Source organism: Hypomesus nipponensis, chromosome 18 (assembly GCF_054491055.1).
Source record: "Hypomesus nipponensis isolate SF chromosome 18, ASM5449105v1, whole genome shotgun sequence".
NCBI classification, from domain to species: domain Eukaryota; kingdom Metazoa; phylum Chordata; class Actinopteri; order Osmeriformes; family Osmeridae; genus Hypomesus; species Hypomesus nipponensis.
The window spans coordinates 9,115,858-9,130,021 of NC_140378.1; the positions used below are offsets into that span (position 1 = coordinate 9,115,858).

At 43.1% G+C, this 14,164-nt stretch overlaps 1 protein-coding gene across 4 annotated transcripts; it reads left to right on the forward strand.

Moving 5' to 3' along the window:
- Positions 1 to 575: 575 nt before the first annotated feature.
- kdm5bb (lysine demethylase 5Bb) lies at positions 576 to 14,132 on the forward strand. 4 transcript variants are annotated; one of them, XM_084680482.1, is made up of 28 exons: positions 576 to 901; positions 2,294 to 2,371; positions 2,801 to 2,923; positions 3,189 to 3,359; positions 3,935 to 3,991; positions 4,697 to 4,879; positions 5,114 to 5,207; positions 5,370 to 5,482; positions 5,696 to 5,854; positions 6,147 to 6,266; positions 6,353 to 6,511; positions 6,625 to 6,806; positions 6,965 to 7,127; positions 7,280 to 7,399; positions 7,533 to 7,727; positions 8,065 to 8,246; positions 8,392 to 8,516; positions 8,608 to 8,758; positions 8,912 to 9,026; positions 9,173 to 9,528; positions 10,694 to 10,832; positions 10,948 to 11,127; positions 11,215 to 11,373; positions 11,528 to 12,013; positions 12,146 to 12,230; positions 12,364 to 12,569; positions 12,738 to 13,010; positions 13,167 to 14,132. In XM_084680482.1, the coding sequence occupies exons 1-28, from the start codon at positions 749 to 751 to the stop codon at positions 13,299 to 13,301; spliced, it is 4,662 nt and encodes a 1,553-aa protein (XP_084536608.1). In that variant the 5' UTR covers positions 576 to 748; the 3' UTR covers positions 13,302 to 14,132. The 4 variants fall into 4 exon arrangements, with proteins under 4 accessions (XP_084536608.1, XP_084536609.1, XP_084536610.1 ...); XM_084680483.1 differs by having other exon boundaries at positions 6,628 to 6,806; XM_084680486.1 differs by lacking the exon at positions 576 to 901 and adding an exon at positions 1,019 to 1,271.
- Positions 14,133 to 14,164: the final 32 nt, after the last annotated feature.

Below are 14,164 nucleotides of genomic sequence, written 5' to 3' on the forward strand. Positions count from 1 at the left end.
GGTAGAATTAATGGGAATAAGTGATAGATGTAGTCTACAAGTAACTTGAGATTGCATTTGGTTTGGTATAGGCTATATGATTATGAACAATGTCTTAATCTGTCAAATTGATTTATACCGGTTTACCTGGACCATAACATTCCAATGGTACAATTTGTTACGAAATAAACTGTTTTGACTTTGATGGATAAATCAAGATCATCATATCATAAAATATTCTGAAACAATATAATAGTGTTTGGTTCAAGGTTATGTCTCCCATCTTTTAACGTGGGTTGTCCATCATTAGATCAATTAACAAAGAGACAATGTGTTAGGAAAATGAATTGTTGACCCATAGTCTTCATGATACATCGGATTAATACGAACAAAATTGACATATAGGACACATGTATGTATTGTATAATGCATTACCATGAATAATATATTTAAACTGATATACCGTAATTTTATATGACAAAAAACATTTAAGAAACGAATCCGCGGTCAAAATCCTCCAATTTTAGAACATCTATTTGGTGTCTAATTCTTTAGGCGGACGTGTTCACAGCCTTAGAACATTCGTTTCAGTGTGCGTGCGTGTGTGTGTGTGTAAGCTGTCTCTCATGTTGATCCCGTTTGAGTCGAAGGAAACCTGACATTGGGAAATTAGCTACTAGACTACACCTCCAGACAAATCATAGCACGGTGACACCTTGTTGCCACCGGTCAACCTGTGTTGTCTGAGCTATAAGAACAGTTCACAACGATGACCCAGCCTCGACTAGATGAGTTCAGGTCTCCTCCGGAGTGCCCAGTCTTCGAACCCAGCTGGGAAGAATTCGGTGATCCTTTTGCTTTTATTAATAAGATCCGTCCAATCGCGGAAAAAACTGGAATTTGCAAGGTTCGCCCACCTCCGGTAAGTTTGATTGAAGTGATTCATACCAATTCAACAGATGCTCTTGACAGTGTTATCTCAAGAATAAGGATGGATAAAGCACGAGCACTGTGGACGGGGTTTAAAGGGACTTTTCAACATGGCGGAATGAAGGATATTCTGATTCTTTTGTGTAGCTAGCAGCAATCATGAAGTTGAACCTTTTTTTAGTCACATTTGTAGTTCATTAACACGTAATAGCCAGCATGGCGGCAGTCTTTTTTTTCTTATTTTTTTCTACGGTGGAATGCCTGAAGTTGTTTGACTGCTCTTGTACTTCTGTATGGAACCGGCTGAAAGCTAACTAGCTTCTAGCTGTATGGTGACTGTCTGTAGGCTACAGGCTATCATGGTAGGTTGCTTAAAATCCAAAGTCGAGAAAGAATATCGGTTCGAGGAGGCCCAATATATTAGGTTAGATCTAAAGCATTAAACAAACTGCAAGGTTTGTTAAGAAACTGAAACTAATCTCCGTGGCTTTCAGGTTGGCCAAAAAAAAAATACAACAGTATGACAGTAGGCCTCCTTGCCAAACACTAGCCAGTAGTAGGGCCACATCAAGTTACTTCTGGCTTTCAGTTGAGCAAGTGAGCGAGCTGTCAGTGTGATATAGCTCGCTTAAACTAGTATTAAAGCTAGTGTATCACATTATACACAGTAGCAATAGCATGTTGTATGTTGTTGTGAAATTGGATTGCAGTCTTTTTGTCTGCATTTGTTGTTGTTTTTTTTATAATACATTTTCTATAACATATGTATGACCTAAATTATAGCCTGCCATCCAGATATACATTTACCATTATTAATAATTGTAAACGGCGTCATTGCTGTTTTCTTGACGGTAGTGCATGGTGGCTATGAAAGGTTCACCCAACAAGCCTTGTCCTCCATGTTGGCTTTGTGGTGAGCTTGGTCTGTTCAGTGAGTGTTCCATCTGGCCATTTTGTGTGCCTGTGGTAGATGTTGGCTAGTGAGTTCAAACAAGGAATTAGAGGATTCTTGAGATTGTTATATTTTGTAGGTTCTTTACACATGTAGGTGTGCTTAAAGTACTGTCCTTCATCAATAACATTGGGCTGACTTGCTTAAAAACTCAAGCATATTATCCAAAAAGTTATTTAATTGTTTGATGACACTACATTTATAGCCTTACATGTTACACATGAACTAATGAGATCGCCCTAGTTGATTATATAGTCTATGTAAGTATCTATTTGTTACCACTTCACTACATAATTTGCTAATGGAGTCCACAATTGTGACCTGCTTACCAACAGGGATATTTAGCATAGCTGTAGTCATGACCTTCCTCTAATAGACACATCTTGTTACTGTTAGGTAGTTTTTTTCAAAACTATTTTATTGGGTTGGTAGGACTGGCAGCCTCCATTTGCTTGTGATGTTGACAGACTTCACTTCACTCCTCGAATCCAGAGGCTCAATGAATTGGAGGTGAGTCTATCTGCTTCTTCCTTAAAACTAATTCATTGGTTTTCCTTACAATTTGTAATGACATGCTTGTGTAAAGTACAACATTTAAAGTGCAACACAACAAAAATATTGCAATGCTAAAATATGGGAATGGGTTAGGCTAGGTCAAACAAGTGGAATGTGTGGTCTGAAATAACTTATTGATTTAAAGCCCAGCATAACTGGCAAGAAATACTCCTAATGATCTAAAACTGAAGGAATTTATATTGTTTGTACTATAAACACACTCTAAATGCTTTGGTCAATCAACAAAATATTAAATATATTTCTGGGGCAGAGATGTTGTAGTCCTACCATGTAATCTAGCTGGATTGAATGACAAGCAATCATGCAGTAATTCAAATGTGTATGCTATTCAATAAATATTTTTCTATGTATCCCTGTCAATAGGCACAGACTAGAGTCAAGCTTAATTTCTTGGACCAGATCGCCAAATTTTGGGATTTGCAGGGATGTGCCCTAAAGATTCCTCACGTGGAGCGCAAAATTTTGGACCTGTATCAACTCAATAAGGTTGAATTGTTAAATCACAATTTTACAACAACTATCAATTCACCAAGCTATTCAAAGAGATAGAGTGTGCATGATGAAAGTATAACCAATTTCATATATGGACAACCCTCACCATACAGTAGTTTAAGTTATTTTTTAGCTTTTAAAAATATGAACCCTCTTTGCTACAAACTCATTGGGTGCAAAGATGTAGGATTAGATTAGAGCTATATTCACAGCACATCTATCTATTTAAAATCTAACTTTGAGATGTCTTTTTTTAAAGCTGGTGGCAGATGAGGGGGGATTTGATATTGTATGTAGAGAGAGGAAATGGACCAAGATTGCAATGACCATGGGCTTTGCACCCGGCAAGGCTGTGGGCTCTCACCTCCGTTCACACTACGAGAGAATCCTCTACCCCTATAACCTCTTCCAAAGTGGAGCAAACCTTCTGGTGAGTACAACATGTTCATCATATTAATGGTTAATCTTCCTCAGCCTGTTGATGAGCCAGTTGAACACAGAACTCTATACACCAGTTGCTGTTTGTTTTTACATCGTAAATTATAACTATAATTCATATGGTAGATGTTTGTCAGTGTCATCCAAAAGAAAAGCATCTCTGACTAAATACTGCAAGAGACACTTTCTGCGTGGGGTTTGGGATACACATATAAGTGCTTATTTTGGTGAAAAATATCAATAGCTGTTCTTGCTCTGTTACAACACTAAAAGGTGCATAGCATAATATAGTGCTCTGTTTAGCCAAGAGAGGACTGTGCATGAACTGACCAGGAGACATGTATTTTGCCCTTCTATGCTTGTTTAGATAGGATAACAGTTGCATTCAATGTGTTGAGCAGTAGCAGCTTATCTTCTTGTGTCTAGTCACTGGACACAAGAAGATTCTGTGCCAAAACCCCAGCAAGAGAAAGCCTACAAACTGAGAATGAATTGGATCTGGGTGACCTCTTGTGGAGAGGTCACTCAAAATTTTTGTGTAACCATCCAAGCTTTCTCTTGCTTTAGGCGCCAGAGCTAGCTTCCAAACTGATGCGTTTAGTGGCTGATCCTGATCTTGAGAAGGTATGTTTGTGTCATGGTTAAAAAGTCAATAAGTCTATGAATTAACAAATCGCAGTCTTACAATTGTACCGAAGGGTTTGACAACTTGGACTTAATCTTTATTGAAAAAAATAATTAATATTGTCATGCATTGTACACAGGGTTATATAAACCCTTGCCTACATTAAAATGAATTACATTTTGTCCAATTCAATAAAAATTTGATTCATGTATTTATTCTATTGAAATACAAAATGATACAGATTTTTGTCCTTATAGCCAAGCCTTTTGATCATGGACATTTTTGAAAATTACAGATAGAAAAAAATTGCTTAACCTCTTTCTGGCTCTATTGACTCTATTTGATCTGTGTTCTTCTGCTCTCTGTATTTGCGTGTATTTGTGATGCAGCATGTTTTGTGTCTCAAAACCCTGTTGGGGAAGAACAGGGACGGTTGAGAGGGCTAACATAACAGACTGTTAAACTTGCGACCTAAAATATAGCATATCTTTATTGTCACGTTATTAGTTTAGCGCTGTAATATATATTAAATATGGTGCCTTTCCACTACAGAATATAGTTTCATGCTTTCTCTACTAGTAATTTAAAACTCATTTGTGGTGCATTTTGCCTTTAACACAATGTTGAAGTGTAGCTAGTTGACATTTACAATTGTAACATACATAATGTCTCACCTTTGGTGCATATTCCTTTTGTCGTTAAAGAAGCCCACCATGCCTGTGGATAGCAGTGATAAGGAGTTCAAGCTCCACGACCTGGCTCAGCATCAGTTTGTCCAGCCAACAGAGACCTGCCCCAATGCCCGCAGAGCCAAACGCACAAGATCTGAAGTGGACGCTCTTGACCAGAGCCACACACACTTTGCAGAAGAACTCCACCTAAAACCAGTAATTCAGATCCTACATCAGCCCCATTTGATCTAAGTTTTCACTACCAATCTCTCTACTAAATGACTATGTAAAAATAGATAGAAAAAATAGAAGAAATGTTGGCAAAAGCCAATGTGAATACAATTTTCATCAATATGTATTGCATGTTGTGTTGCACACTCGTTTATTGCATGACCATGACACAGAAAGTTGAAACTGTGTGAACTAAAAACATATTTTTTGTCTTTGTAGTCTGGCTGTGTAAAGACAGAACCAGGGGAACCCTGTGAGAACAGGCCCAACCTGAGAAGGAGGATGGGCTCTTTTGTAGCTAAGCCTGAGCCAGGTGAGATCACACACTGTTAACTGCTAGTTTGATACAATGTTGTAAACAATGTATTAGTTTATATAAATGCATGTGTGGCACACCATGTATTATTATGGAGACTTGTATTTTTAGTTTACAGTTGTGTGTGTTATTTCTTCTTGTACTTTATTTGCTGTACAGAGAAAGAGATTCCTATTCCAGTGAAACAGGAGCCCCAGGAGAGTAAGGAACCGGTGAGCGACGCAGACAAAAACAAGTCACGGTATAAGAAACCCGCCCCTCCAGTGAGCACCGTAAGTTTACCTCTGTCTTTTTGTGGGTTATCATTAGTTCTATCTTATATATTATCTTATGTGTATGTATAGTTACATCCTCTGTCTACTCTGTAATAAAGATCTGTAGTCATCTCAATCACCAAATGTAATCAAGTAAATCACTCAACCACTCTGCAAAAGTTAATCACTCAACCACTCACAACAAATGCCCAATCTCCTGTTCTTCTGCAGGTGGACCTGTACGTGTGTCTGGTGTGCAGCAGTGGGAGTGATGAGGACCGTCTGTTGCTGTGTGACGGCTGTGATGACAGCTACCACACATTTTGTCTCATCCCTCCTCTTAGCGACGTCCCAAAGGGGGATTGGAGGTGCCCCAAGTGCCTGGCTCAGGTGATTCTAACACATTCACAACTCGCTAATGAACCATGTATGCCCCAAGGGAGAACTTGAGAGAAGAGGACATACACATAAGAGCCCAGTGTTGTGCTACTCTTATCCTAAAAGAGGGTCTGTTGTTGAATATGAAACATGTTTTTGTTTAGTCTATCGTGTGTTCATTTGAGGTTGAGTAATCCTAACGTTAGCATGCCTATCTATATAGAACAAATCATTGGATATTGAAAAGGCTAATTGTACTTAATGAGTATATTAAGGGTCTGTCTCTATTGAATGCTATGAACAGGAATGCAGCAAACCTCAGGAGGCTTTTGGCTTTGAGCAGGCATACAGGGACTATTCCTTGCGTGCATTTGGGGACATGGCAGACTCCTTCAAATCTGATTACTTCAACATGCCAGTTCATGTAAGTGGAGCATCAGTTACAGTTTATTCTGCTGCTGTGTTTAAACTATTCCTGTGCCTATCCAACCTCTGGCCTGTTTCTTTCAGATGGTTCCTACAGAGCTGGTGGAGAAAGAGTTCTGGCGTTTGGTGGGGGCCATTGAGGAAGACGTCACTGTCGAGTATGGAGCAGACATAGCCTCCAAGGAGTTTGGGAGTGGATTCCCCATCAAAAATGGAAGATTTAAGGTTGCTCCTGCCGATGAGGTGAGTCCGTTTTAACCCTCCAAATCACCTAGCTATTAGAATCTCAGTGTAGTTATGGCATACATTGTCCAGATTTAGCAACTCCCCCACCCATCATGTCTCCTGTTCTTCAGAAGTATCTCAAGTGTGGTTGGAACCTGAACAACATGGCAATGATGGATCCTTCTGTGCTAACCCATGTCACGGCTGACATCTGTGGGATGACCTTGCCCTGGCTCTACGTGGGCATGTGCTTCTCTTCCTTCTGCTGGCACATCGAGGACCACTGGAGCTACTCCATCAACTACCTGCACTGGTACTGATCCCCGTTGACTATTTCCTTGAACAGAATATTCAGAGAATTTGAGTATGTGCCGATTTTGTCCGATTCTTTTCTTCAAATGTGCTTGCTTTATTTGACCAGAGCATTTTTTATGTAGAAGCAGTGTCACCTAAAACTCTTTCTCTTCACAGGGGGGAGCCCAAAACATGGTATGGTGCTCCTGGATTTGCTGCGGAGCAACTGGAGGAGGTGATGAGGAAACTGGCCCCTGAGCTGTTTGACTCCCAGCCTGACCTGCTGCACCAGCTGGTCACCATTATGAACCCCAACACCCTCATGGCCCACGGAGTCCCAGTGAGTCTCAGCCTAGCTACATTAACACCCATGAGGGCCTCACATCAGTATATTTCTCCCACATTTGCTACACGTGATACTACTACCAAGGACTACGTTCATAGCACTTGAAACCCCTGTAATTTTGATTCATCTTAACTCTGTTACCACAGATTTACAGAACCAATCAGTGTGCTGGTGAGTTTGTCATCACTTTTCCCAGAGCATACCACAGTGGTTTCAACCAGGGCTTCAACTTTGCCGAGGCTGTCAACTTTTGCACTGTGGACTGGGTATGTCCTTCCATAGAATACATAACATCTATACATAAAGGTTAAACATAATATAAATAGACTCTAGTAACATATTGCCAATGTTTTTTTGGTATGTATATGAAAAGGAGGGTTTTTATGTATGGTGTTGCAGATGCCCCTGGGTAGGCAGTGTGTGGACCACTACCGCCTGCTCAACCGCTACTGTGTCTTCTCCCATGACGAGATGGTCTGCAACATGGCCTCCAAGGCCAACAGTCTGGATGTAGTCCTGGCCTCTGCAGTACAGAAGGACATGTCCACTATGATCAGAGAAGAGCGAGACCTGCGAGAGAAAGTCCGAAAGATGGTGAGTAACACATTTTCCTACAGTGCATAATTAATTAAATGTTAACATATGTAAATTCTACCTAATAACAGTCGTTAACTCATAATTTGCAGCATCATAATATTATTTAAAACCTTTAATCACTGTATGTGGTTTAACATTACACATGTCCTGAAGTAAATGAGAGGTTAATGTTTCATAATTACACCATTGCCACTCACTATGGAGCATGTGGTATCTCAAATTAAAGTCAAAACCACATCTCCCTCAGGGTTCAGTGTAAAACCACAGTCTAGCCCCATCTCCCTCAGGGTTCAATGTAAAACCATGGCTGTGTTGTTTTGTCTTGCTCCCAAAGGGAGTGTTGCATTGCCAGGAGGCGAAATACGATCACCTCCAAGACGATGAACGGCAGTGTGCCAAGTGTAGGACCACCTGTTACCTGTCTGCCATCACCTGTCCCTGCAGCCCCGGGGTGCTGGTGTGTCTCCACCACATCAAGGACCTCTGTGCCTGCCCTCTCAGCAACTACACACTGAAGTGAGTCCCGCTGTCTGACTGAGAGGCCTCAAACACTCAACATGATATTAGGAAACAAAGTAATGCAAGCCATATTCTGGGTGCAATGCTCACTGTGAGTTGAATCTCAACTGATGTTTTCCTTTGCGTTTCATGAATCCTGTAGTTACAGATTTACACTGGATGACCTCTACCCCATGATGAACGCTGTGAAGCAGCGAGCCGAGTCATACGACGACTGGGCGGCTCGTGTGACCGACACTCTGGAGGCTAAGCTAGACAAGAAAAAAGGTGAGGCGTGACGTCGGCGTGAGGGGCACAGCACACGATACATCTCTGTATCGGCCCCTGAATGTTGACCACTGTCACCTTGTTCTCTCAGGCCTGGCTGTATTCCACTCCCTCGTTGAGGAATCTGAGTCCAACATGTTCCCTGACAACGACCAGCTCCGCCAGCTCCGTCTGGTTACTCAGGATGCAGAGAAGTGTGCCTCGGTGGCACAGCAGCTCCTCAAGGGGAAAAGGCAGACCAGGTACAGCAGATAGATACACTATCACATCACACAATCACACATGCAGCACTTGTTTGCCCACTGACTTACTTGTAGGAATGGAGGAAGCACCAAAATGAGCTCCGACTTGGATTTATTGTTTCATCGAGAGGCTGTTTTGGTTCCCTCTCCTAGGTACCGCTGTGGTGGGGGGAAGTCCCAAAGTCATCTGACTGTGGAGGAGCTGAGGTCATTTGTTAGGCAGCTGTACAACCTCCCCTGCAGTCTCAGCCAAGCCCCCCTGTTGAAGGTAGGTGGTGGGTGACACACCACTGCATGGGGTTGGATAGGGTAACATAAAAATAGACGAGGTCTATACAATCGGTTCGGATTGTTTTTCCTGTTCTCATGGGTTGTATTATGTTTGCTGATCATGTTGTTAATATTCTGTGGCAGGAGCTGCTGAATCGCATCGAGGACTTCCAGCAGCACAGTGAGAAGGTCCTGGCCGACGACGTTCCAGGAACAGAGGAGATCCAAGGCCTGCTGGACATCAGCTTTGACTTTGACATGGAGCTGCCTGAGCTGCCTCTCCTGCGGGTGAGGCTGGAGCAGGCGCGCTGGCTGGAGGGGGTCCAGCAGGCTGCCTCCCAGCCTGCCACTCTGTCCCTGGACACCATGAGGAGGCTCATCGACCAGGGCGTGGGCTTGGCCCCCCACCCCTCTGTGGAGAAGGCCATGGCTCGCCTGCAGGAGCTGCTCACTGTGTCTGAACACTGGGAGGAGAAGGCCAACAGTCTTCTCAAGGCCAGGTGAGGGCAGTGCTGAGAGATCCTTGTACTGGCATGTCGACCAAAACCTTCAAGGTCTGCTCTGTGAAGGGAGACGTACTATTTACAGTAAATTGCATACGTTTGTCATGCTCAGATTGTGCCGATTTTTTACGACATTGGCAGATAGGTGCAAAACATTTAGTCTCAGAGAAAGGTTCATCCTGTAATAATGAAAGAATATCCTCCTCTTGCTTTCATTTAATGTATAAACATATACCCTGGTGACTGGTGATTACTGACTTATTATGTAGCATAATGTCAGTGTCCCTGATTTTGCTTCATTTTAATTACAGCTAGTGCAAAATGCTGCCGCTAGAATATTCAACAAGATCAACAAAAAGTGAGCATGCATATCTAGTTCTGCCTTCATTTCATTGGTGCTCGGTGCTTTTTAATAACCACTGTCACCAGCGTTCTCAAAAAGCTTTTAATGGCATGGCTCTCTGGAATGTACATCTGTGCGCTCCACATATCCACAGTTAACTAGCATTGAGTCCAGTGTTTGATTTTGTGCATCTCCCTAGAGCTAGAGTCCATTCAGATTTTCTTTACCATTTTAGAGTGTAGAATGTTAGGAAATACTCCGCGCTCACTGTAGCTCATCATGGTTGGCTGGATAGTTTGGTTCTTTTTCAATCAAATCTGTATGCTTTGTTTTAATTTATCAGAATGGTAATGCGTAGCTCATATCTCAACAACTGTCTATGCAATGGTTTCAGATTTTGGCTGCAAGGAGTGTGTATAGTTTTATGTATTGATTTACTCAAGGTAACATACTGTCATCAGTGTGTAGTAGAAAACTTTGCATGGTTCATTACTGTGACAGCCATAATGTCTGACTTCACTGGATCAAATGTTTGCCACAAGATGTGAATGGGTGTGTAACATGAAAAACTTTAATCAAATTGTTCTGAGAGCAGGATTGGAGGAGTTGAGAGATGTGCCAATGATAGCATATCCATTCCATTAATTAATAATCAATGTAACATAAACATGTTTCCATATCAAAAGTTCTCTAGGATGTCCACACCATCTTATTTCAGGAAGATATGGGTCTGCACTGCCGGGCTTGTCCACACTTGACTGTAACTGTGTGTGTCAAAGTCTTCAGAAGTGACTGATGTCGTGTGATGCTCTCCTCCAGGCCCCCCCACTCACTAGAGACCCTGACGGGGGCTGCTGCCAAGGTGGAGTCCATCCCTGCTTACCTCCCCAACTGTCTACTGCTGAAGGACTCCATCAACAGAGCCAGAGAGTGGCTTCAGGAAGCTGAAGAACTTCAGGTATGGAAGCAAGTGACCACGTTTTGGGTTAGCCTGAGACGAGGACAACCTATTGGTCTGCATGTGAACAATACTGATTGGAAATATGATTTGAAGACACGTGTATCTGTTTCAGGTTGGAGGCTATGTCCCCATGTTGGACAGCTTGTCTGACATGGTGCTGCGAGGGCAGGCTATCCAGGTCCACCTGGAGCCCCTGGAGCTGCTGGAGTCCCTGGTGGCAGAGGTGCAGGCCTGGAAGGAGAGCGCAGCCAAAATGTTCCTTAGGAGAAATTCTTCCTTTACCTTGCTCGAGGTACAGTACTCTCCTGGTTTGGTGCAATCTAATCCTGTGGAGAGATCAATGGGATGACAGAGCTACAATTCAATATGAATTTCACAGGTCCTGTGTCCGAGATGTGAGGTTGGACACTGGTCTCCCAAAAGGAAGTCCAAGAAAGCGAAAGATAGCCCTCAGCACAGCAAGAAGAGGATGGTGCGGCTGGACTGCCTGAGTGATGTGGAAAGGGCCCTTTTAGAGAGCAAGGACTCTACCTCTGCTGTAAGGGACTACCTTTACCTAACCACACATCTCAATGCAGACGACAAGGGCCATGAGTTGCTTTTCACTATTATATACTGTATTGACGTAACTGTAACAGGACCATTATACATCAACAATTGTTTGTTTGACTCGTATCCATGTTGTTCTTCAGATGGCAACTCTTGGGGAGGTGCGGTTAAGGGAGATGGAGGCTCTCTCCTCTCTCAGGGCAGCTAACGAGTCGAAGCTCCTCCCCACCACTGAGTGTATGGACCTGAAGGTGTGTGTGTGTCAGAAGCCCCCCATGGGAGCCATGTTACAGTGCGAGCTCTGCAGGGACGCCTTCCACAGTGTGTGTGTGCGGGACCCCTCCAACACCCGCTCAGCCCAGCCCTGGTTGTGCCCTCTCTGCCAGCGCTCAGAGAAGCCACCCCTAGACAAAGCGCTGTCCCTGCTGGCCTCACTGCAGCGTATCAAGGTACGCCTGCCAGAGGGCGACGCGCTGCGCTACATGATTGAAAGGACAGTCAGCTGGCAAGACAGAGTGGAAAAAGTCTCAGACCCCTGTGACCTACCAGAGCTGGAGGAGAGACCCAGGACCCCTCCTACCCCTTCCGACAGGGCATTCCCCAATCACGCCGCTGATACAAACGAACAGGTCAATTATAGCCTTCCTCTCTATGTTTAAGTCCCTTTGTCTTATCAGTAACCATTTAAGTGAATCGCAGCATTTTCAAACCAAAATTCAAACGCTTGTTTTATAGTCCTGTGTTTTGCTCGGTTGACGCAGGCTCCATATTTGACTCCAGAGTGGAACAGGACAAGCAGCATTCAGACAGTCTTCTACACAGAGCAGCGGTGCATCCCCTTGCAGGGTCAGTGCTTGTCCAGTTGTAGTTTTTTGGGGAGGGAATAGTGTGTCATTGGTGATACACCTTTTAATATTTGAAATGCGCTCCATTCTCTTTTTAACGATGCCTGGATAATGACACCTGGTTTTGTCAGCAGGTTTGAGTCCGGAGCTGGAGGAGTTGATGGTTGAAGGTCTGCTGCTGCAGGTGTCCCTACCAGAAATCCCTAGCCTTTACCACATGTTACTGAACGGTTTCAGGACTCAACACACCGGCAGCAACATGTTGTCACAGGATGAACCCTCAGAATGTGACAATCACAAGCAGTGTAAATCTCAGGGAAGGAATCAGCCACAAAATGAGGTTAGTGAGCATGCTGAAAAGTTAGTTCATGGAACACTCTGAACACAGTGTTCTTATGTCAAAGGCATTACCTTGAAAGCTCTGCTGTGTCCCTGTAACACTCTTTACTTATCATGGAATTTCAGCACTGAGGAGAAACTACAGTTTGTTGTGTTTAATGTGCTCCAGAATGGAGGTCACGACACGCAGAGGGAAGTGGTGAGTGTTGCAGAGAAGAAGGCCAAGCGACGCTTGGAGAGGGCGGGTCTGGAAGCGGAACGCAGGGACAAGGCCAAAAAGCTCCAACACAAGCGCCAGAAGGTGAACAAAGACAAGAACCTGGAGCGCCGAGCAGCTTCCACCTCCTCTTCTCCTCGGTCAGACTTCTCTCAGTCCGACAACTCTGATGAGGAGATGGTCATGTGTCCGGCAGAGAGATGCCAGCTGCCAGAGGGAGATGAGGTGAGCTGAGGAACTTAAACAGACTTGCTCGACCCACCAGTGTATCTGTAGGCTTCAGTGCAAAAAGATTATTGGAAGAGAACCCTTCTTTTTAGATGTTATTTTAATGTAATTCAGTCTGGTTAGTGTGTTAAAATAAGGTGTTGTTCAATTCAGGTGGATTGGGTCCAGTGTGATGGCAGCTGTAACCAGTGGTTCCACCAGGTCTGTGTGGGTGTGTCGGCCGAGCTGGCAGAGAAGGAGGACTACGTTTGTGTCAGTTGTACATTAAAGGATGGACACATGAAGTGAGGAAAAAACAGAAAACAAGAGTTGTTTTTTTTAAGGAAACCTGGAGGACTGCTCGTCCTCACTCCATTAGCAAGCCACCAGTCTGGATGTGTCACTGACCCCGCCTCCATAGTGCTCCCTGCCCTGTGGTTCCCTCTCCATCCCCTTTGTAACTACGGTGCTATCTCCTCTATATTGGATTGTTGTCCCGAACTATACTATTTACTTACTTTTTGTATTTTTTACTTATATTTCTTTCCTCTTATGATCTATTTGTGGTTGTCTAAATAAGTATGGGGATGTGGGATCTGCATGGGTTTCCATCACACGTTTGCAAAGGAGTCTTAACAATAATGATGCACCCTGTTAAGATCAAGGGTTAATACTGTCTTTGGAACGTCCTTGCATGCAAAACCAGAGAAACTGGGAGAAGATAGAGGATTTGACACCTCCCCTTAAAAAAAATCGGAATAAATAAATGATAACCTTTTTTTGTTAAACCCCAGTGTTAAGTACATTCATCTTAATTATATAATTATTCCCAAGTTTTGTAGATTAGTTTTATTTATCTGAGCAATAACGTTTGTCTGATTTGGCTTTAATGGCTTGATCTCTGCTAAAATGTGTGTTGGTGCTTTTGCAATGGTTTCATGTACAGAAAGATAATAGGTTGTTGGGTAACAGTTGTGGGATAGAGATTTAGCAGACAGAAGGATAAAGGAACTGTATAATGGTACTTTTTCTGACACTTTATGTACTTTGGGTAGGTAACTTTGGGAAGCGAGAGTGCGGGGCAGATGAAGACGTTGCCGTTTATATTGTGGAATAAAACGTTTTGTTCTAATATCAAAACCTCATCTGACTTGATTTTTCAACCGCTAGAT